Source organism: Drosophila serrata, unplaced genomic scaffold (genome assembly GCF_035046125.1).
Source record: "Drosophila serrata isolate PLE 108 unplaced genomic scaffold, ASM3504612v1 contig_272, whole genome shotgun sequence".
NCBI classification, from domain to species: Eukaryota; Metazoa; Arthropoda; class Insecta; order Diptera; family Drosophilidae; genus Drosophila; species Drosophila serrata.
Window position 1 is genome coordinate 10,211,629 of NW_028257170.1, and position 21,754 is coordinate 10,233,382.

Consider the following 21,754-nt stretch of genomic DNA (forward strand, 5'->3'; position numbering starts at 1 on the left):
GAATGAAATCACAGCCACGCGAAGCTTTAGATGCTGCGCCAAAATTCACAGAGAGAGCTCAAAGCTACGGTGGCGGTTAAGCTTTTTCTAAGCTTTTGGAGAACAACTAAAATACAGCCACACTGTAATTTAAATTTTTAAAACAACAAATATACTTGAAGAATAATCTCTGGGCTCCCAGAAGTGTTTCTGTTATTGAAAACTCTCAAAAACTTTGCATTAGCTTTCAAGATTACTACAGCCAATCCACAAATTCATCTTGATAAAACAATATTTCGATAATTAAATCATATATATTTCCTTCTTCCACTTAATTTTCATATACAAAAAACCAAAATGGAGGACATTGTGGTGAATATACAACGAATTTCTTCGAACTATCTCGAGGAACTGGAAGAAGAGCCCGAAGGTCCACCCAAGTTGACAAAGGCTCAAAAGAAGGCTCTTCGGAAGGAGGCCAAGCGGTTGGCCGTTATCGCGGAAAAGCGCCTCATCATGCGAGTAAGTACAGTTGGCCCCAAGATGTGCATTGCTTTAATATTAATTACTATTTAATGCATAATAATATATTATGTTATGATCTGTTGTTATTTAATTTTTGTTTATCTGAAAAAAAAGAAAAAATATGATTTATTTATTAAAGTTGTGTAGTTGAGTTATCTCTGCCGCAATCCTTCCAGGATGCTCTGATGCGAGAACTGGAGATGGGCAAGCGCATGGAGGAGCGCGGCAACGATGAGTGGCACCAGCTCTGTCGCGAAATCAAAATCAAGGAGCTGAGGGAGGAAATGATCGCTTGGGGCGAACGCTCGGAGCGCCAAATCTCCGCCAAGTCAGACCACATCAAGATGCTGCTGGATGATATGACCCAGACGCAGGATCAGCACGTCAATTGCTTCAGCAAGACGATAGAGCTGACTGACCACATCCGCGACTGCTTCCACGTGATGCTCGGCGGAATCAAGACGATGTATGCCCAGCAGGCGGATGAGATGCTGAGGGACTACTATGACGAGGTGCGTCGCCGCACCGAGGAGATGGAGGCCATGCAGCTAAACGCCGAGAACATTATCCATGCCACCAATATCATCACGCGCGACCAGCTTAAGGAGGATTACAACATCTACCTGGAGCAGCGGGATGATCGAGTCAACACCGAGATCGAGAACAGGTTCCGCATCCGAGACCAGGTTGCCTTCCGGATGTTAGAGATGCAGGAGCAGCTCAACGACTTTGTGCAGTCCCTGCGAAGCACCGAGCTGGATGCCCACAAGTACGAGAAGATCGCCTGGCTCACCGAGCGCCAGGAGGCCTTCATGGAGGAATCTCGGAAGCTGAACGCCGAGGAAGCCAAGTACATCAACATGCTGGCGGATCTCCATCGGGAGATGGTTCGCATAGATACGGAGAACAACTCCACGCTAAACGACCTCCGTCTGGAGTTCCAGTACTTTACCAATGTCCGCAAGAAGATCGAGCTCAACCAGGAGATGGATCGGAATATCACGCACGAGAAGTTGCGAATTCTTACCGGCGAGTGCTACGAATTGATCAAGGTAAGGGAATATTGTGAAAGATCCTCCTTTTATTCATCTTTTCTGTAATCCCAGCAAATGGAGAAGCATGTAAAGAGCGGGGAGCTGCTCCTGGCCCTGTCGATCACCTGTCGCAAGCTGCAGACCGAGTCGGAGAAGGTGATCTTGGGCGGCGAGGTCTTTGACGAAACCGAGGTGGAAGAGGTCGAGCAGTTCAAGCTGAACACCCTTAACCTAAAGAATCACGTGGACATGACCGAGGAGGAGCTGATAGAGCTCAACAAGAACATGAAGAACTTTTGGCGCCGCCAAGCGATGGCCGAGGCCCAGAATATGCTGATGCTCGAGGAGAAGCGTCGTCTCACCGAGGACAATCAGCGCCTCATCGACTTCATCAAGTCCATGAGCGTCACAGAGGATCCCGAGGAGCTGCGGTCGGCAGTGCATGTGGTTACCTGTGAAAACCAGCCCATGCCACCGTATGTCTTCCAGTCCAAGTGCAAGGAGTTCAAGTCCAAAAAGACATACAAGTCGGCTTTGGCTCATCAGGACTATAAGCATGACGCCGAACGTATTCTGCAGGACGTTATTCTGGAATATTGAAACTGAACTCGATGAACCAAGAAAAATTTACAGCTCAATTGTTCTCATTCCATTAAAGCTAATTAAAAAGGCGAAACAATTAGTCTTTAAATTAATTAATTAAGCATCACAATAGGCGAGCAATTTAGCTCGCAATATTTCAATATTCTGAAAATACTCAAACATACCCATAATATATAGTATTCATTTTAATAATTACGTATTTGTTGAACACATCAAAGGCTATATTATCAAGTGCCAAAAACAGATAAATGTACAGTTTAGTTATTTATAATCTATTCATACAAAAATTTGTAAAAGTGCAACTGCAAGTCTTTACTCTACCATACATTGCTATCATTAATGTTAAATTTAGGGTCCGAAGGGAGGATATGTAACAAAATATAATCAGCACCAGCGCAAATCAAACTGTTGCGAATATCAAGATTTCTTGCAGTGTAAAGTAACTTAGTGCTTTGGTCCGGCGAAATGCAGAAGCTTCTCCAGCATATGGCAATGGGTGAGCTAGGCTACCCTATTTCAAATCCTTCCTCATGTTTGGTTTAGTCCCCATTTTAGATAAAAGACAGGGGCTGGATCTTGAGTTTCTCGGCCAGGTCGGCGCAGGTCTTGAGCTGGTTCTCCAGATACTGGATACCGCCAGCGGCATCGACGGCAGCCATTCCCTGGCTCTCCTTGTCGCCGGCCAAAAGAACGGGCTTGCAGGGATCGGTCTGTCCAGGGAAAACAATATAAATATTTTGGGAAAAGCAACAATAAAGAGGTGACTTACCGGCGTGGTGCCCCTCAGGCGGGCGTTGAAGTCAGTCATTCGCTCCTCGAAGTTGGGAGCAAAGCAATTGGGATCCACGGCAATGAAGACCTGGCCGAGATCGGCTGCCGAGTCGGCACCAGCATGTGTCCACTTGCGCACGTGCGTGGAGTAGTTGGCGCCGGACATCACGCCGGACAGAATGTCGACCATGGCGCCCAGGCCGTAGCCCTTGTAGCCGGAGGTCAGTTCCGATCCTCCCAGCGGCATCAGGCAGCCAGTGGCAAAGCCAAGCTCGGCATCATTGGTCACATTGCCTTCGGGATCCTGGGCCCAGCCATCGGGCAGCGGGGCTCCCTTGCGGCGCTGGATCTCGATCTTGCCCACAGCCACCGCAGTGGTGGCCATATCCAGCAGGAACTTGTCACCATTGGTGGCGTTGGCTCCCAGGGAAAGGGGGTTGGTGCCTAGAGCGGCTTCCTTTGCCCTCGTTGGCGCCATCAGTGGAGAGGTATTCGTCATGGACATGCCCACCAGTCCCTGCTCCATGGCCCGGATGGCATACCAGCCGGCCATGCCATAGTGATTCGATCCCTTGGCGCACACCCAGCCGACGCCCACGGTCTTGGCCTTCTTGATAGCCAGATCCATGCAGTAGTTGCCCACGACGGCGCCCAGTCCATTGAGTCCATCCACCCAGGCGGTGGCCGGGGTCTCCTTTAGGATCTTGGGAATGGCTCCGCCATCCGTGGAGTTGATGGCCAAATCGTTGATGTACATTTCCAGGCGGTTCATGCCGTGACTGAAGTGTCCGCGGTGATCGGCGGCCACCAGGAGATCTGCCTGGGCCTCGGCATGTGCTTGGGGCACCTTCACGGCCTTGAAGCAGTCGATCATGAAGCGACGCGACTCGGCGACGGCCACCAGTTTGGGAGCAGCGGAAGACATGGCGCGGATCGAGGGGTCTAAAAGAGCGAAGAGGGTTGCTTTAGTTTTCGGACTCGGTGTATTCTAGCGATTCTTCCGTCGAAGAGCGGAAACGTGTGCGATCGGATACGCGGCGTATGAGCGACTGGAGGCGAGCACCAAATAAATAAGTGGACTGAGGCGACAGACGCGGACGTCTAATTGTTCTGGCAATCTCTCACCCATACCACGAAGAGGCCAAAACCCTAGGCAGTTGGAAACAACAAACCGAAGGGGCTCTCTATGCCACAGATGTGGGATACGAAAGGGGTTTCTTTTAGGGGTTACGACACCCTGAAAATTTAAATTAGTAATTATTTTCACAGTTTTTTTTTTTTAATTATTTAAATGCTTTTGTAAGAGTTAAGAGTAAGAGTTTGTAAGAGTTATATATGTATAAATATACACGAAATTTAAAAATCTGGATGCTTTTAACAGTAGTATTCTCATTATTATTATTTTTGAATTCATATAATTTATGAGAAATTAACTTATGTATCTAATCCTTAAGAGTTAAGAAAATTATATCAAAATGCTCAACATTTCAAGCTTGTATTCCATATCTCAGGATTTAAGGTAAAATATATTAAAGTAATTAATAAAAATAGGTTACCTTGATTATTGTTGAATACTTCCGAAAATATCTTCCTCTACTAATTAATAAACTAATTAATTGTTTTAGCAACTCCAAGATAAGATCCCTCAAAGACCATATATTTTTTTCAAATATCCCCGCCTCTGGTTTTTAAGCACATACACTGCCTTTGTTTTCTGTTTTTATTTTCTGGCAAACCCGAAATTCTTGATGCGAATATGCTTATCAGCATTATGTTTGGTCAGGCTTCCATTGGGTTGCTCGGTTTCCCTACCTGATTTAGTATATAGGTTGGGCAGATATGGATCCGCAATCTCTCAAATGTTCTAGCGCGTGTAACGTCTTCATACATACATATATATGTATGTATATATATAATTCTTCGATTTGCCTCTCTGTTTTCTATTATAGGGGGCTCGCAAGTCTATATACACTCATTATTTATTCATTCGCTGCTTATTTATTATTTGAGCGCGAGTATTTCAAGTTATTTGCGGTGCGTGTGTGGGCCGTGTGTGAGTATCTGTGTGTGCCTGCCTGCCGAGCTAGTAATGACCTTGAACTTGTGGAACCTATTTCTGTACTTTGATATTAACGCGCTTGAATGAATGGGAAACTGCCGGTCTAGGCCATACCAATTGGAGTTCATTTACATCCAAGGCGGCAGGGGACAAAGTGGGGCGTATTTGCTGGGCCAAATCGGCTTAATCGTGTTGACCTTACACAATGAAAGCGAGTGTGACAGAGTGGTACATGTGCACACACATAAGCCCCCTACTAACGCCCAATTAAGTTGATGGCTTTACCAGCCTTATCTTATCGCCACTCAGTCAGACCACTCGAAAAAATTGAAATTATTAGGAGAAAAAAACATTGCATGCTAAACCAATTTGCGGAAAATTGTTTAATAAATTGGGGAGAACACATTTCAAGGGGATTTTTCGAATTAAAATAGTCATCTATTAGAATATTTAGTCTAGATTGCTAAAACAGTAAGAGTTTTTCTTTGAACTAAGCTATTATTACGTTAACTGCTTTTAAAATTCAATTCCTGTAATTAAAACAATTCCAAAAATTTTCCAATTACTTCTTTGAGCACTAATTTTCATAGTAAAGTTAAAAGGAATTCCACTAATCATTAAGTATTTAAACTTAATATTCAAGCCGAAGCAGTAATTTGTGAAAGAGGGTGAAATTTTACTTAAATGTATTATACAAACTCTTATAATAATAAGGGTTATTTTGAAAAATAAACATTTACATACATTTACATTTACTAGTATTAGTAGTCATTTTTAAAGGACTATTAGAGGTCAATTGATGCAATTGTTGTAGTATTTTTTAAACACAACTTAAGGAACCATTACTCCGTTTGTTTGTAGGGGGGCGATCCTTCCGCTGAAGATCCTGTTTTGTCAAATGTAGCCCAATGGAAATTCCCACGTCGCAAGCGAAAGTGAAAAGTAAAAGACGGGGGCGTCGTGGGCAAATCAGATGGTCAGCTTTATTGCGCTGCATACATAAGACTAAATAGCTTAAATGTAAGGGCCGCGCTCCCGACCGATAAGCTACGCTTAACAGTGCGAGAGCGGGCCCGAGAAGTGGAGCGCGAACAAGCCGTCCCTCAGCTCGCTTAGCAGCGAGCGAAGCTCGGGAATTCGGGAGCGGGCGTTCGCGAACATCGAAGAGTGGGCGCGGGAGCGCTTAGACTAGCCCGATGAGCAGTGCTCGAAGAGCCGACTTGCGGGAGTGCAAGAGCGGCCAAGGCTTTGGAGGCTCGGTGGACAGAGGCGGCGCCGCGGCCGCCGCGAAGGGCCTTCTGACGTGAACATTCTCCCCCCCTTGCAACTACTCGGGTTGCAACATATTCGTCCTGTATAACTGCCGCGTTCTGCAGGGGGTCCTGGCTAGCGGCGGAAATTGCCTATGCGCACCGGACTGGAGCGGTGGACGGAGGCCGTCGAGTGGCTGAGGAGGGGCGGGGAGAGGCGCAGGATCCTAGAGGTGACGTCGACGTCGGAAGCGGATGAAGCTCGGTGGCAACCTCGGAATCGGTTGGATTGGACCTCTGATCAGAGCGTTCGCGTGGTGCGAAGCGGTGGCATCTTCTCGAAGCGGACTGGAAAAAAAAGTATCATTTAGAAGAGCGGTCAGTAAATAAGCACGGAGTCATCCGATGCTGCGATCGGGGTGCGGGAACTGGACTTCCCGGCATATGCAGGAGCGTGTGGTGATGCTGATTGCACGTCTTGCATCGGTCACCACTGCGGCACTTGCCCTGGGAATGTTCGTGGGCCAAACAGTTCGAACAGTAGCGGTTGGTGGACACCGCGCGGAGCCTCTTCTCAGCACTAAGCCTGAGGAACTTGTGGCATTTTCGAAGCGGATGGACTCCGCTGCAGACTCGGCATGGGTAGGATAAATTACCTCGGGAACGTCTGCTCTTGATGCTGTAGGGTACCCAGTAATTGAAGGCGTTGGGAGTAGTGATTCGCGTGGAGAACGCGGATATCCTTTGGATCGGTGCGGTTACTGGGCTGGGAGGTTCAGGAGCATTTTGAACACTGGAGGAACAGCTTCTGGGATGCAGCAGGGTGTGATGCCGTCTGCGGCATGTACGGCAGGAGTGGGCACTGGGGCAATCCCGCTGCTGATGGCCTCGTGCCAAACAATTCAAGCAGAGTTGCTTTCTTCGGATGATATTTGACCTCTCGACTACGGTCATTTGAAGGAAACGGGGACATCTTCGCAGGGGATGGTTTTCCCTGGAACATAGGTCACACCTTCTGGGTCTGGGTGTTGGAGTCACTCTGAAGTCGGAAGAATGGAGCCGGGGCGCTGGGGCCCTCGGAGTCGACAACTCTGGCGGAAAATGCCTTGAGTTGGTAGGCGAAACGTCGTCGATGGCCTCCAGCGTACGATGGCGCTCGGTCAGAAAGGCGTCTAGCTCGTTCCAAGTTGGAATTTTGTCCTTGTTGTGGATGGATTGTTCCCACAGAGAAAGGGTTACTTCGGGAAGCTTTGAGGAAACCATATACACTAAAAGACTATCCCAAGCCTCAACTTGAATGGAGGACATCTCTAGGGCGGTCAGGCAGCTTTGGATGGTGCCTTGCAGGTCTTTTAGCGCGACTCCCGATTCTTGAGGGACAGCCTGGATGTTGAAGAGGATTTTCAACTGGCTGTTGACCAACAACCGCCGGTTCTCGAAGCGGTCGGTGAGGCTTTGCCAAGCTGCGACGAACCCCTCATTGGTGAGCGGGGCTTTGGCAACAATGGCGTGCGCTTCGCCAGTTGTCTTGGATAGGAGGTGGAACAATTTCTCCACCGGGGTGAGACGCGAGTTGTGAATATAAACCGCCGTGAAGAGGTCTCTGAACGTGGGCCAACGAAGATAGTCGCCCGCAAACACCTCGGTGTCTACCGGTGGTAAACGACAACCGGTGGAAGGGGGTGTGTGGCCACTGCTGGAAGCCAGAGTTGACTGGGCCGCGCCCCTTTCTATTATCTCCTGCAGCTGGGCCACACACCTGGAATAAACGGAGTAGCAGTAGCTATACTTAGCTTCTAACACCGTTGAAGTGTCCGCGCCGTCGTCAGACACGGAGAGCAGTTCGGAGCAGCTCTCGTAACTCTTCTCCACCTTTTCCCACAAAACCCGGATTTGGTCGCGACGCACTTTACACATGGACGGAGAGGGCTGGGTGGTTTCTGGGACGTCTAGAGGTTGGAAATTTGCCGCGAATTGACTCATATGGTCTGTCGTGGCAATAAACTTCCTCAACGCAATGTCGATGGCGGTTTGAGCCATTTTTGTGGTCGAGCAGTGGATTTAAAGTTAATCGGGGAGGGTCGCGGAAATGCGGACTGGGATCTTCCCAAACGGATTGACGGAATCGGCCGTAATTAAAGTACAGGAATAATTTTTATTTGAAATTACAATTCTTTTGTATTTTGGAATATATATATATATATATTATATATATATATATATATATATATATATATATATATATATAGTTCGGGCTAGTATTGAATAGTAGTGAATTCGCAAATTGAAATCCTTGTATTTTCTCTTAATATTCAATATATTTCGGACATGGAGGTTTGTTTACATTTTGCGTAACGAAATGTGGATGGATCCCGTAATAAATTAAATACGGAGTTAGGAACGTATTGGTCGGAAGTAATTGTTGCCAACTTTATTTATCACGGATCCGAAATGGTCGAAATAAACCCTTGGCTTTTGTTTGAGAGACAACTCAATGGGTCCTGCCGTCGGCAAAGCAGTGCGGAACTCAAAAGAAACAAGAGGAAAGAACAACACGACCGTTGCGGCGGCTCAGTTGAAAAGATTGAATTAAAAATTAATTAACTTAAATTAATTAATTAAATTCAAATTCTGGATCTGTTAATGAATGTTTAACTATGAGCGCAGATGCTTAATTTTTTTAAACGCTAGGAAGGTAGTATTTAAAAAACAAACATCCGTTTTTGGTCGCGGAGAAGAGCTCACTGGGATAAGCCGTCGGCAAAGCAGTGATGAGTGAGGGACCCAAAGAACTTAAGGGCAACAACAACACAGCCGTTGCGGCGGTTAAATCGAAGACAATTAAAAACACTCGTTTGTGTTTGGGTTTCGATGCTCAGCGCAGAATAGCGCGAAGCTTGTATGTATGGAGGAATGTGTGTAAATTTGTATTTCTTTCACCTAAATGAAAATAGGATAAATAAAATTCGGATAACTTTAAATTCTTGGCTCACGAAATTTCCTTAAAATTGTAGGTGGCGGATTTTATCTCGTCGGCACTGTTCGGCTGTGGAAAGTATGAGTGCAGGTGCTTGTACACGCTCTAGGCACAAAGAGGAGACGAAAAAAAATTACAATAATAACTTGATATGCCCTTATGCGGGCGTGTGTATATATGTATGTATGTAATTGGAGATCGATGCTCAGCGCAGAATAGCGCGAAGCTTGCCCAATATATATGTATGTATGTATGTAAATAGTTATAGAGATCAATGCTCAGCGCAGAATAGCGCGAAGCTTGCCCAATATATGTATAGTAAATTGAAATAAATAAAAAATAGGATTTATAAAATTCGGATTATTTTAAATCCATGGTTGACGAAATCTGTTTCTTGAACAACTGTAGGGTTTGTATTGGCACAGTGGAGCGTCGAGAAGTGGACTGTATTGAATTGTGCGAACAGAAAAATGTGTATGGATACAGCATACAAAAAATATCGTGACAGCGGCAGACTGTTCGGCGATCAGGGTGAATTCCCGAAACAAGCGCACACCGGCTGGCCAATATTAATTATGCCTTTCTTTTTGAAACACAATTTCACTGTTCACGGAGAACTTTTTTTTTGCACGGAAATATTAGCACAAGTTTAGAATGCGTGTGTGTGTATGTGGCTGCACATAGGCCTCGACCGTTGGCAAGTGGATGAACAACGGGGAATCGAAGAGACGGCGAGGAGGATGGCGGCGCACACAAAACGGACACGGATGGAAAAGTTTCGAAGTTCGGAGGCGAATAGAAAAGTGGAATTTCTCACTGCCGTGGTGTCAGGAAAACTCGGACGGGGAGTTGACACGAACGAAAAACAATAAATTTTGCAGCGGTGCGACCGAAATTAAATGTTCGGCCCACTGTCTAAGACCGGCAGCGAGAACAAGACGGAATCAAGCATATACTTATCTCAGCGGAAAAATCACCAGGAACTGCTAGTGAAAGGACGGAAGGATATCCGTATCCGGCTCGAAGGACCAATGTTTGTAGGGGGGCGATCCTTCCGCTGAAGATCCTGTTTTGTCAAATGTAGCCCAATGGAAATTCCCACGTCGCAAGCGAAAGTGAAAAGTAAAAGACGGGGGCGTCGTGGGCAAATCAGATGGTCAGCTTTATTGCGCTGCATACATAAGACTAAATAGCTTAAATGTAAGGGCCGCGCTCCCGACCGATAAGCTACGCTTAACAGTGCGAGAGCGGGCCCGAGAAGTGGAGCGCGAACAAGCCGTCCCTCAGCTCGCTTAGCAGCGAGCGAAGCTCGGGAATTCGGGAGCGGGCGTTCGCGAACATCGAAGAGTGGGCGCGGGAGCGCTTAGACTAGCCCGATGAGCAGTGCTCGAAGAGCCGACTTGCGGGAGTGCAAGAGCGGCCAAGGCTTTGGAGGCTCGGTGGACAGAGGCGGCGCCGCGGCCGCCGCGAAGGGCCTTCTGACGTGAACACCGTTTTTAAAAGGTAGTTCTAGAAAGATTTTAAACTTATTTCCCAACCAACTTAAAGCCTGACTCACTCTCGTTTCAAATGGCCAAAACTCGAATTTGCTTATTTAGTTTATGGCGAAATGTGGTCTATTTATAACTAGCTCCAGGTGCTAATTAATAAGTATTTCTCCAGCTTTTAAAGCACTTCCATTTCTCCATCGTCTGACCCCTTATCTTATCGGCAGTCCAAAAAAATAATACATGTTTGTATATTTAGGTAAAGCTCGGCAGTCTCTCTCTAATCAATCTGGAGTAGACGAGTTCATTTAGTAATAATCTACAACTGCTGGGCTTAGGTAAACAAGTTTTATGGCCGATTCGCTGTGCTCATTAACACCTTTTTGAGTAATGGCAGAAAAATGATCGATCGCACTCGGCCAGCGGGTGTTAAATTGATTAAGCGGCAAGTGGAATTAAACCAGTTTCTGTTTTTGTGTGTTTTTTATGCTTATTTACTTTTGCCACAAAGGGAAAAACAAGTGTTTGATGCGCTTTCAACGAGGCAATCAAAATGCGATTAGTAATGATTCCCTGGCAGACCCAGTGACGCCTCCGTGTCCCAGTTTATTTTCGATTCCTTTTATTGTTTTTATCGTTAATTAAAAGTCAGTCCCCTTTTTCTTATAAACACAATCGCCACTTGTTAGTCAGACATTTTTTTTGTTTAAGGGGGACTGGCAAAAAAAACAGCATTTGCTTTAATTATAAATGTCTAAAAAAAAATACGATAGCACAGCGTGTGGGAGTCATTATGAGAATATTTTGCAAAAAACCGGCTAAGTGAGGAAAAGAAAAGAGGGAAAGAGTATTTAAGACGATAGATTAATTTTCAATACTTCAGTTGTCAGCTGTGCAGAAAATTAGCCTTGTTAAGTTTGTTATAACGTTCATAGTTAGGTAATTCTTATTTCAAAGCCTAATACATATACAAAATTGTTGTATTAAAAATAGTAAAGTAAAGTAAGTGTAAATATTTCAAACTTTCCAAGTTTAAATTTAGTGATTCACACTAGAAAATAACCCCGCAAATCCGATCGGTAGTACTGTTTACAAATGAGATTACAGACTGTATAAACAATATTTCTTCTGACAAAAACAATCTTTGTAACGGATGGCATATAAAAAAAGCATTGGTAAAACATATAGCTGAGAAAGCATAAATAATGTTATTTAAGGTTAAAGTTCCGAAAAAAAAATAAAAGAAATCCAGGTTTGCGGTATAATGCCATTTTCGATCTCATTTCGATCTTCTTCATATTCCCAATTAGATTTATTAACTTCATCGATCTCTTTTTCCAGTCCGCAGTTCGAAGTCGAATTCGAAATCCTTTAAGAGATCGTTACAACCACGAAATCTAAGCATCCAATCTATCTGCTGCCGCGTAATAAATCAACAATTGCACGCGCAATTTGCATAACTAAAGTTTTGAACTCACCGCTTGCCACATTTGGCGCCTGCGCTGTCTTTGTAGTTGTCGCTGTTGATGCTGTGAAAATTGCACTGGGCCGCCCACAGGTGTGCATGGCGTGCTGTTGTTGTTGTTGCTGTTGGCGCCTTTGAAGCGTTCGAACAGGCCGCTGCCAGTTGGCAGCGAGGGCGGGGGCGTACCAGTGGGCATGGCTGACCGCCGATCGCCGGAGCAATGTCAACGAAGTCATGCCGACGAATAAGGCAAAAGGCGAACTCACAAAAAAGGTAACCAAAACAGAACAGAAGAGAACAAGCAGAGAGAAGCGAGGGAGAGAGAACAAGTCTAGTGGCAACAGCTGACGTCGTCGCCGCGTCGTGAGCTTTGCTTTTTCGCCTGCACTTTTTAGTTATTCTCTAATTCTCAAGTGACTCACAACGCTTATTCTCAACTCTTCCGCTTGTCTTTGGGAGATTTACTCGCGCGCGGAATAATTGCCCAAAAAGATACAGATACAGCCACAGATCCTAATGTTATTGGCGGGTCGTCGACTAACCGAACTACCACGTAAAGTATTTTATTTAACTAACAAACAACACGCAATTTACGTAACAGCAACAAACAACAGACAGCAGTAACAGCAACAACTAAAGGCAACGTCAATTGGCACGCCAAATCCCAATCAGTGTCGAGTCACAGCTATGTAGTATAGCTCTCCGGATCGGCCGTCTTTATCGTCCGAAGCGACAATGTGAACTGCCATGAACTAGCATCGCCTGCTTTTCCACACAAGGTGCCCCAAATCTGGGGAAAAGCGAATATTTAAATATACAAATTCGATTCAAAGCTGCCGCCCGACATGCGTATTGGGGGTGTGAAGAGAGGAGGGTTTCTTTTGCATTTTACGGCTATAAAAAAGTGATAAAAATTGTGTGCTTTTATAAGTAATACTTTTATTTTAGCAGAATCAACAATTGTTATTGTTTTCCATGTTTTTTGTTTTGTTTTTATTGGCGAAAAGCTGCGAAAACTTGAGACAGTACTGTGTAACGCCCACCTACAGTGTTACAAAGTGTCCCTTTAGCCGAGACACACACCCACGCAATTTGGCGCAATTTAATTTAAAGACTCTCCTTTTTGTTTATATTTACCAAAGCAAATGAAGCAAAACTTTAATAACAATTTTAGCGTTCTGAGCAAATGTAAATGTGTTTGAAAAAAATTGATCTGAGTCTTTCATAGCCTTATTAAAAACTTTTTATAAACTAAAAATAACTTGTCTACAAATCCTTTTTGCCAACTGAATATTTAAATCTAAAACTTAACAAAGGTTTGAGGATGAACAAAATATATCCAAAGATAGAGTCATAATACTTATAAAAATATTGCGTAGTTAAATAAAAATTATTTTTAATAGGCAATAATATGTGAAATCTTGAGTTTGATACTTCTACCTCTGAAGTACAAATAAAACTTTGATCATTTGTTATTGTTAGAATTTATTTTTCGCAGTTAAGCAAATATAGATGAAAAAAAAAAAATATAATGAATACATTTATTAAGAAGAAACAAATTTGGTTAATCTCATACAAAATCGAATCTGTCGCTGTTGCTGTTGCCTGTTTTGTTTGTTTTAGAAAACAACTACTCACTCAATATGGTTATTTGCACGGTGTTTGGTTATTTAACCTGACTTTCAATTAACGAATAATTTAAGTCATATTTATATTTATACATGCAAACAAATAATGTCGCTAGTCGGTTGACTGCCCCTATTAGCACATGGGCAGCTGCCGATTACCTTTGACAGCGACCCACGCACAGGTACACGGGTACAGGTGCTCCCAACCCATTCGATCGTAATTAATCTATAGAGCGCTATCAAAAGCCTGCGCAAGTTCTTAATTGGCAGTTACAGGCAGCCTTTGACGACGATTTTGGGCTATGCCAGTCGACTTGTCGCTGAAGGCAGAAAACAAACAAACAAAGCGATATCAGCTAACACTTACTAGCACATGTATGTCATCATCACCGCCATCATCATCATCATTACGGGCTGATGGCTGACTCAGTGGATCGTCATGCATGGTGGTGGCTATTACACAGAGAGAAATACTGAAATGTTGATATTTGCATACGTATTTGCTTTAATTACTGAAAATGAGCAAATATTTTAAGAATTTAATTCTTTTTAAATGAAGAATTATTAAAATAATACCACTTTCTCTTCAATATTAAATTTATATGCTGAAATGACATCGCTGCAGATTCAAAATCATTGGAAATTGGTCCCAAGAGCTTAACTTATTTCAAATCCATAGACATTTTTATAAACCAACTATAACTTTTTCTAGAACTTATTATCCATTCTCGCTTTACATATTACAAATATAAAAGATACATTTCTTCCTCTGCACGATCATTGCTTTATTTCGGTGCTCCCTGTGGCGACGCCTCTGGGCGAAATGTTGTCACTGGGGCTCGAAGATTCTCGCTGGGCTTTCGCTCCGCGTCCCCATGCGCATTCCGCTGCAGACCGCCGGCCGAGGCAGTCGTTCTCCGTCATCTCCATCAATAATCGTCGACCGAATTGACAGAATTGGGAGTGGGAAAACGGCGAATCGCCAAAATAAACAAGCTCCCAACTAGCCGCTAACTGTTCGGAATCCCCCGGTCCCTCTGCTAATTGCTTTGTTTTCATTCTGGTTTCTGTGCAGTCCAAAACTCAAACCAAACCAAAGTCAAAACCATTCCGTTCCGACTCTGATTCCAAAGCCGAAAAAGTTTTTATCGCGAGTTTCGACCTCGACGTGAAAGTTTCCGCTGCGTGCACGTAAGTACGAAAAATCATTTTTGGCATTGAGAATAATTTCCGCTTAATTGCAGCCAGCCAGCGAGCCAGCAAGCCAGACACAGTGAGCCATGGCTGCGGCGAACGTGAAGATTGTGGAGTCCAAGCTGGACATATTCCAGGCGCCCCAAACCCACGCCCTGGCCCATGCCGTGGAGTCGTCCTTTATGGCGCTGCGGGGTACCCTGGCCTGGCAGTTCGGCCTCATCTACGGGGATGTGGATGAGCTGCGACAGAGGAGGGTCAGCCGGGGCAACTGCGCCGTGCTGGAGCATAACTCGCGCTTCATTTACTACCTGGTCACCAAATCGAATCTCTACGAAACCAGCACCTACGACGATGTCCAGGCGGCGCTGATCTGTATGCGCGAACACATGGTAAGTAAAAGCTTCAGACCGGGAGTGGGCTTGGGAGAGTGGGGTGGGTTTTCCCCCGAAAAGCGACAAGAGACAAGTGACATTTCCCTTCCAAAAGAGTAACCGCACGTCGACGCTTCGAAAACTGGTTTGTGCCGCGTCTCTGGCTTCGTCAATTTACAGTTAATTTATTTGTACATCGAGATACAGTAAATATTTGTGGAAGATTCGCCCCTTTTTGTGATCAAATTGTTAAGCACTTTAATTGAAAAATGTTGCATTTGTCATCGGTGGAAAGTGTAACAGATACATATATAAATGTATCTAACTTATTTTAACAGAAACATGCAGTAAATTTCTCGATGGCAACCAAGTTTGTTTTGCAATTTCCTTTTACAAAAAAACTTTATCCGACATTTTTTGGTGGCCATTCATTTGCATAGGAGAAAGTAAACTCAGTTTCTTATGGCCAAAATTAAAATTCGCTTTTATAGAGTTGCAGTTATTTTATTATTAATTGGAAATATGATTCATATTCAAGCTGACAAATTGAGTGAATCAAATATATGTATGTATACTCCATGGATTAATTTTCAAAGAACACTAAATGTTTCAAGAAACTTTCTTACTTTCCTAATATTTTCTCCAAAGGTTTTTTTTTAAGTTTAATGTACCAAATGCCTACTGTTTCATATTTCCAGCGCAACCACGAGATCACCAAAGTGGCCATGCCCCGGATCTGCTGCGGCAAAGACGGTCTCGAGTGGAGGCAAGTGAAGCGTCTGATGCAGCAGACCTTCTCACAGAGCGAGTACCCCATTGAGATCCTCATCTGCGAGCACGAGGATCTGTCCAAGGAGGTGAGTCATCCCAAATACCTAAGAAAGCCAATTGATTACAACCATATTATCCACAGCTGGCTGCGCCCAAATGCCAGATTACTGAGGCCAGGGGCAATCTTTTTAGTGCACCAGAGAACTACGCTCTGGTGCACTCTGTCAGTGCGGACTTTGCCATGTGTGCAGGGCTCAACCTGCAGTTCCGCTGCAAATTCGGTCATGTAGATGACCTGAAGCGCCAGAATCGGCACACCGGAAACGTGGCAGTCCTGGAGCAGGGCGGACGGTACATCTACAACCTGGTGACCAAGGAGCGCAGTCACGAGAAGTGCACCTACACGGCTCTCTATTACGCACTGCTGGCCATGCGCGAGCACATGGTAATAAGGGATTTTTTCGTATAGAAAATCGGAGATAGTTTTATACATATTTACCGAATCTTATACTCATTTCAGAGGGAGCACGGAGTAACCAAACTGGCTATTCCCCGACTCGGATGCGGCATCGATCGCCTGGACTGGTTGCGCGTGCGCAGTCTGCTGGACCTTGTGTTCGCCGAGGACAACGTTGATATCATCGCTTTCTTTTACACTCCCCCACAAATTTCCAAAGACACGCTGAATGTGGTGTGTCCGACCTGTCGGCACATGAAGACCATCCATTTACCCACGAGATCCGTCAGCGGATCGAGGAACTCGCTTCATCGCGAAAAGACCCCATTCCAAATGGAGCGATGGCGACTTGTATAGAGCAGCAGAAGATTGCTGCAATTGAAATGGTTTTCTTGGGACTTGTGGCACCGAATGCACCAAATACTTATATAGTCGATAAGAACACTACACTTAAGAGCTTCCATGGCACGTAAATTGTATATTTTTTGGGTATTTATACTTTATGTACATTAATAAACGAAATACACCCCTTAGAGAGGGATTAACCAATGACCTGACTTTCTACTGATAACTTAGAAATAATTTAATATAATCTACAGATATTTATAATTATATATAAACTTCGCCAAAGCCGTCATTATCATTAACTAGTAACTTTAAAACCAATATGTATTCTTCCAAACTTTTAGAATTACGCGAGGCATTTCGAAAGGGTTTTGTGACCGGCATGGCCACCGAGGCGAGTTACAAGATTAGAGAGGTGGACGGGGACCTATTCTCCGCACCCAAGACCCATTCGTTGGCACATTGCGTGGGCGCTGATCTTGCAATGGGAGCAGGAATCGCTGTGCAGTTCAAGAAGATCTATGGCAAAGTGGACGAGCTCCGGGCCCAGAATGCGGCCAGTGGAGAGGTGGCGGTGCTCAAGGATGATAAACGTTACATCTACTATCTGGTGACTAAGCCGCAAAGCTGGGGCAAGCCCACCTACGACTCTCTACAGGCATCCCTAGAGCAGATGCGCGAACATATGGTAAATATATGTCTAGAATTTTATTTTTTTTACAATTTCAGGCAACGATAGCATTTATGCGTGTACAAAGATTTAATAGGTTCTTGTATTAGTTATGTTAAACAAAATTCAAATTCAAATAGAATAGAATAGATAATTCATTAATTTATCGCTCACATCTTAGAAAACTGTTAAATGCTATTTATTGTCTTATGATAATTATGGGTATTCTTAACTTTTTTAATTTTAAAATCACATTCCAATTGATGATTTCATCTTTATTATAGCGCGAAAACGAAGTGGATAAGCTGGCCATTCCGAAGATTGGCTGCGGCATCGATGGCCTGGAGTGGGACAAAGTCAGCAAATTGCTGGAGTACGTCTTTGGCCACGAGGAGCTGGAGATTGTAGTGTACAACTTTGTGCCGCCACAGGGTCAATAACTCGAGTTACATAGATTCATTTGTGTCCTCTTATTTTCGAATTTCTGCATAATTAAACACAACTAGTTCCACGGCATCCGACTCGAAAATCTGGCAAATCATTTCCTTGACTTTGGCCCAGTTGAGTCCGTCCAGGCCGCATCCAATGCGGGGCATGGCTAATTTGGGTACGTTGTGGGAGATCTGGGATCATTTTAATTTAATATAGATGTGGTGTCGGACTGAAAAGCTTTCCACTTACCATGTGCTGGCGCATAGCGTGCAAGGAGCTGTAGAGGAGCTCATAGGTCGGCTTGCCCCAGCTGGTTTTCTTGGTCACCAGGTAGTACACAAAGCGCTGCTGGTCTTGGAGGATAGCCACTCCCCCGGGCTGGACCTTTTGCCTTTGCAAAGTCAGAAGCTGCCCAAATTTGTTGCTAAAAGAAGGATAGATTACCTAAATTCTAACGAGAACCGTTCCGATTCCTTACCGAAACTTCACCGCTATGCCTTTGCCCATGCGCAAGTCTGCTGCTACGCAGTGGCACAAAGAAAAGTCGCTCTTGGCGCTAAATAGGTCGCCGTTCTGCTCTCTGTAAACAAAACCTGGCATTTCTATCTTCTTCCACGCAAATTCAATTATTTTCACAAAGGAATCAACTTTTTCAATTGTGCGCGTTTGCGGTGTCTTTTAGAGATGAAAAAAGGCCGATACTACTATCGATAATGTAAGCTCGATAACTCGATGTTTTTTGTATTTTTTTACTTTATAATAGGTATTAAAAAAAATGTATAAAAGTATATAAGAAGGCTGGAAATATATTTATAAACGAAAACAACTTTATGCTAATGCTAATAATTAAATAAGTCAGAATATCCGCCTACCGTTTTTTTTTCATATTTTCGCGCCACTTAACTTTGAGGGAGACAGAGTTGACGGAAAACCATTATTATAGTTGTTTTAAGTTAAAAGCTTTTTAAAAAGTAATATAGGTGTAAATAAAACATGTCCTTAAATTCAAATTGTATATTTATATTACCTAAAAAAAAACAAGTAATATGAATTACATAATATACAACACAATAAGCTAGATGAATATAATACAATAAGCTTTTTTCGGCTATAAGCTAGCTATTTCAGAAGCTGTTGCATTTTCAAATATACCAGATATATCTTGAAGTAAGCTAAACTGGCAGCACTGGCGGGCACACTGACGGACTTTTGGCCAAATGAGTTTTATTTTTGAGTTTATTGCGACTTTTGTACGCAAAATGCTGGAACTTCTGCAATTCGGTGGCAAGACGCTGACGCACACGCTGAGCATTTACGTAAAGACAAACACGGGCAAGACGCTGTCGGTGAACCTGGAGCCCCAATGGGACATCAAGAACGTTAAGGAACTGGTGGCACCACAACTCGGTCTGCAGCCGGACGAGGTGAAGATCATATTTGCAGGCAAGGAGCTTAGTGATGCCACGACCATAGAGGTAGAATTAGTCGTTGTAGTCATAGTCAGCCCCCAAAAACATTCTAAAATTCTTGGTCTTCCAGTAGCAATGCGATTTGGGCCAACAGAGCGTTTTGCACGCCATCCAGTTGCGGCCGCCGGTGCGACGCGAGAAGATCCAGTCGGCCACACTGGAGGAGGAGGAGCCGTCGCTGGCGGAGGAGCCCTCAAAGCCGCTGAACGAAACCTTGCTGGATCTGCAGCTCGAGAGCGAGGAGAGACTGAATATCACCGACGAGGGTACACGCAACAGGTTGTTTTGCCTTAGAACGTGCTTCTAATGCCTAAATCTCCGCCAGAACGTGTCCGTGCCAAGGCCCACTTCTTCGTGCACTGCAGCCAATGCAACAAGCTGTGCAACGGCAAGCTGCGGGTACGCTGCTCCCTCTGCAAAGGCGGTGCCTTTACTGTCCACCGCGATCCCGAGTGCTGGGACGATGTGCTCAAGTCACGTCGCATTCCCGGCCATTGCGAAAGTCTAGAGGTGGCCTGCGTGGACAACGAGGCTGGGGATCCGCCCTTTGCCGAGTTCTTTTTTAAGTGTGCGGAGCATGTTTCCGGCGGCGAGAAGGACTTTGCTGCGCCGCTAAACCTTATCAAAAACAATATCAAAGATGTCCCTTGTCTGGCCTGCACGGATGTAAGGTGACTATATAAAGATTATTATATAATACTCAATTTAAATAATAAGTTAAATTAACGACAGGAAATAACAAGAACCCAAATGCTAATTTCCGATCCTCATCTCCTTTTGCAGTGAAACCGTCCTGGTCTTTCCCTGTGCCTCGCAGCACGTCACCTGCATCGAGTGCTTCCGACACTACTGCCGCTCTCGGCTTGGCGAGCGCCAATTCATGCCGCATCCAGACTTTGGTTACACCCTGCCCTGTCCCGCTGGCTGCGAGCACTCGTTCATCGAAGAGATCCATCACTTCAAGCTGCTCACTCGCGAGGAATATGAGCGGTATCAACGCTTCGCTACCGAGGAGTATGTCCTACAGGCTGGTGGAGTGCTCTGCCCGCAGCCAGGCTGTGGCATGGGCCTACTGGTGGAGCCCGACTGTCGCAAGGTGACCTGCCAGAACGGATGTGGTTATGTGTTCTGCCGCAACTGTCTGCAGGGCTACCACATCGGGGAGTGCCTGCCAGAGGGGACGGAGACCAGTGCCCAGAACTCCTGCGAGTACACTGTGGACCCAAATGTAAGTGTGCGTAATATCATTGCTCACTTGTGTAATCACACGCGTCTCTCAGCGAGCTGCTGAGGCGAGATGGGAGGAGGCCACCAATGTCACCATCAAAGTCAGTACCAAGCCCTGTCCGAAATGTCGAACGCCCACGGAGCGAGATGGTAAGTTTTTTGGGGGCGGGGGAAAGTCCAAGACACGGCTCGTAACTTAACCCTCCTTCTTCCAGGCGGCTGCATGCACATGGTATGTACACGCGCTGGCTGCGGATTCGAGTGGTGTTGGGTCTGCCAGACAGAGTGGACTCGCGACTGCATGGGTGCCCATTGGTTCGGCTAGAGTCCTTCTTCTGTGATCATTCGTTCGTCGTCCAAATTGGCCTTTTTGTCTGTTGACTACTTTTAAATTTTAGTCCGTAGTAAAGAATTGAGCTTGAGCAACACCCTGTTTGTCGTCTATGTAATCAATAGCAGCACGGCGCAGAAACAGCACCACCCCCGGCCAGGACGCGCGAAGCTCATCCTACCCCACTCTGTTCCTTCGTTGCGTGCGCACACACTTTGTTTACGTTTTTCCGACTTTTTTGCGCCTACCAAATATTTTGAGGGCCTTCCTCTTTGGGCTGGCATGCGAAAACCGCAGCGAAACACGTGCACGCGGGGACTACGAGAGAGAGCCTGCCAGGAGACTGCGCAGTGGGTGGCCGAGCGGTGGCGGAACAAGGCTCATGTAACCCAGGCGCGTAGCCGGAAGGGGACTCCCATATCATTGATTGGGCGACAGCTAAGGCATTTCAAAAATTCTGCTGTTTTTCAAAAATTGAGTGCAAGCTATTCTGCCTGAGGTGATTTAGCTTATGAAGGATGATACCTTTTGTTCAAAGTGGAAGCGGCATACTTAAATATTCTGTCTTTGAGCTGTGGAGAATCCTATTTTCTAACTTATGTTTAAAGATTTGAATATGTTTTAGCTTGTCTGCGCAGTAACCTCAGCTTAGGAAGAGGTTTAATATTTATATTAATTAAAGATTATGAATAGAAAACCAAGATGT

At 44.9% G+C, this 21,754-nt stretch overlaps 6 protein-coding genes across 9 annotated transcripts; 4 read left to right on the plus strand and 2 right to left on the minus strand.

Annotated features, from left to right (window-relative positions):
• The first annotated feature begins 5 nt into the window (after positions 1–5).
• Positions 6–2,626, plus strand: LOC110190129 (dynein regulatory complex subunit 2). Its single transcript, XM_020960453.2, has 3 exons — positions 6–501; positions 681–1,556; positions 1,611–2,626. The coding sequence occupies exons 1-3, from the start codon at positions 337–339 to the stop codon at positions 2,136–2,138; spliced, it is 1,569 nt and encodes a 522-aa protein (XP_020816112.1). The 5' UTR covers positions 6–336; the 3' UTR covers positions 2,139–2,626.
• Positions 2,309–13,169, minus strand: LOC110189907 (uncharacterized). The gene is made up of 3 exons (XM_020960172.2): positions 12,164–13,169; positions 2,911–3,854; positions 2,309–2,851 (listed from the first exon to the last, which is right to left on the minus strand). The coding sequence occupies exons 1-3, from the start codon at positions 12,384–12,386 to the stop codon at positions 2,693–2,695; spliced, it is 1,326 nt and encodes a 441-aa protein (XP_020815831.2). The 5' UTR covers positions 12,387–13,169; the 3' UTR covers positions 2,309–2,692.
• A 562-nt stretch (positions 13,170–13,731) lies between these two features.
• On the plus strand, positions 13,732–17,123 carry Targ2 (Terminal ADP-ribose protein glycohydrolase 2). 4 transcript variants are annotated; one of them, XM_086833677.1, is made up of 5 exons: positions 13,732–14,969; positions 15,027–15,364; positions 16,045–16,203; positions 16,260–16,562; positions 16,638–17,123. In XM_086833677.1, the coding sequence occupies exons 2-5, from the start codon at positions 15,059–15,061 to the stop codon at positions 16,929–16,931; spliced, it is 1,062 nt and encodes a 353-aa protein (XP_086689803.1). In that variant the 5' UTR covers positions 13,732–14,969; positions 15,027–15,058; the 3' UTR covers positions 16,932–17,123. The 4 variants fall into 4 exon arrangements, with proteins under 4 accessions (XP_086689803.1, XP_020815832.2, XP_086689804.1 ...); XM_020960173.2 differs by having other exon boundaries at positions 14,076–14,969; positions 15,023–15,364; XM_086833678.1 differs by having other exon boundaries at positions 14,658–14,969; positions 15,031–15,364.
• Targ1 (Terminal ADP-ribose protein glycohydrolase 1) lies at positions 17,000–18,118 on the plus strand. The gene is made up of 2 exons (XM_020960174.2): positions 17,000–17,607; positions 17,874–18,118. Exons 1-2 carry the CDS (start codon positions 17,242–17,244, stop codon positions 18,027–18,029), a joined length of 522 nt encoding a protein of 173 aa, XP_020815833.2. The 5' UTR covers positions 17,000–17,241; the 3' UTR covers positions 18,030–18,118.
• Targ3 (Terminal ADP-ribose protein glycohydrolase 3) lies at positions 17,604–19,250 on the minus strand. Its single transcript, XM_020960175.2, has 3 exons — positions 18,500–19,250; positions 18,271–18,445; positions 17,604–18,212 (listed from the first exon to the last, which is right to left on the minus strand). The coding sequence occupies exons 1-3, from the start codon at positions 18,619–18,621 to the stop codon at positions 18,060–18,062; spliced, it is 450 nt and encodes a 149-aa protein (XP_020815834.1). The 5' UTR covers positions 18,622–19,250; the 3' UTR covers positions 17,604–18,059.
• On the plus strand, positions 19,146–21,143 carry park (E3 ubiquitin-protein ligase parkin). The gene is made up of 6 exons (XM_020960304.2): positions 19,146–19,496; positions 19,564–19,756; positions 19,816–20,161; positions 20,274–20,718; positions 20,771–20,867; positions 20,933–21,143. Exons 1-6 carry the CDS (start codon positions 19,239–19,241, stop codon positions 21,040–21,042), a joined length of 1,449 nt encoding a protein of 482 aa, XP_020815963.2. The 5' UTR covers positions 19,146–19,238; the 3' UTR covers positions 21,043–21,143.
• Positions 21,144–21,754: the final 611 nt, after the last annotated feature.

Excerpts from the sequence above, each read along its gene's own strand:
- park (XM_020960304.2), top strand. The coding sequence starts at position 19,239 with ATGAGTTTTATTTTTGAGTTTATTGCGACTTTTGTACGCAAAATGCTG. Across the intron at positions 20,162-20,273 it reads CTGGCCTGCACGGATGTAAG|TGAAACCGTCCTGGTCTTTC; the intron begins GTGACTATATAA and ends CTCCTTTTGCAG. Across the intron at positions 20,719-20,770 it reads AGTACACTGTGGACCCAAAT|CGAGCTGCTGAGGCGAGATG; the intron begins GTAAGTGTGCGT and ends CGCGTCTCTCAG.
- Targ1 (XM_020960174.2), top strand. The coding sequence starts at position 17,242 with ATGTATTCTTCCAAACTTTTAGAATTACGCGAGGCATTTCGAAAGGGT. Across the intron at positions 17,608-17,873 it reads AGCAGATGCGCGAACATATG|CGCGAAAACGAAGTGGATAA; the intron begins GTAAATATATGT and ends TCTTTATTATAG.
- LOC110190129 (XM_020960453.2), top strand. The coding sequence starts at position 337 with ATGGAGGACATTGTGGTGAATATACAACGAATTTCTTCGAACTATCTC. Across the intron at positions 502-680 it reads AAAAGCGCCTCATCATGCGA|GATGCTCTGATGCGAGAACT; the intron begins GTAAGTACAGTT and ends CAATCCTTCCAG. Across the intron at positions 1,557-1,610 it reads AGTGCTACGAATTGATCAAG|CAAATGGAGAAGCATGTAAA; the intron begins GTAAGGGAATAT and ends CTGTAATCCCAG.
- Targ3 (XM_020960175.2), bottom strand. The coding sequence starts at position 18,621 with ATGCCAGGTTTTGTTTACAGAGAGCAGAACGGCGACCTATTTAGCGCC. Across the intron at positions 18,446-18,499 it reads GGCATAGCGGTGAAGTTTCG|CAACAAATTTGGGCAGCTTC; the intron begins GTAAGGAATCGG and ends TCCTTCTTTTAG. Across the intron at positions 18,213-18,270 it reads ACGCTATGCGCCAGCACATG|ATCTCCCACAACGTACCCAA; the intron begins GTAAGTGGAAAG and ends AAATGATCCCAG.
- LOC110189907 (XM_020960172.2), bottom strand. The coding sequence starts at position 12,386 with ATGACTTCGTTGACATTGCTCCGGCGATCGGCGGTCAGCCATGCCCAC. Across the intron at positions 3,855-12,163 it reads GGCGCCAAATGTGGCAAGCG|ACCCCTCGATCCGCGCCATG; the intron begins GTGAGTTCAAAA and ends TCGCTCTTTTAG. Across the intron at positions 2,852-2,910 it reads GCCTGAGGGGCACCACGCCG|ACCGATCCCTGCAAGCCCGT; the intron begins GTAAGTCACCTC and ends TTCCCTGGACAG.
- Targ2 (XM_086833677.1), top strand. The coding sequence starts at position 15,059 with ATGGCTGCGGCGAACGTGAAGATTGTGGAGTCCAAGCTGGACATATTC. Across the intron at positions 15,365-16,044 it reads TCTGTATGCGCGAACACATG|CGCAACCACGAGATCACCAA; the intron begins GTAAGTAAAAGC and ends TCATATTTCCAG. Across the intron at positions 16,563-16,637 it reads TGGCCATGCGCGAGCACATG|AGGGAGCACGGAGTAACCAA; the intron begins GTAATAAGGGAT and ends TACTCATTTCAG.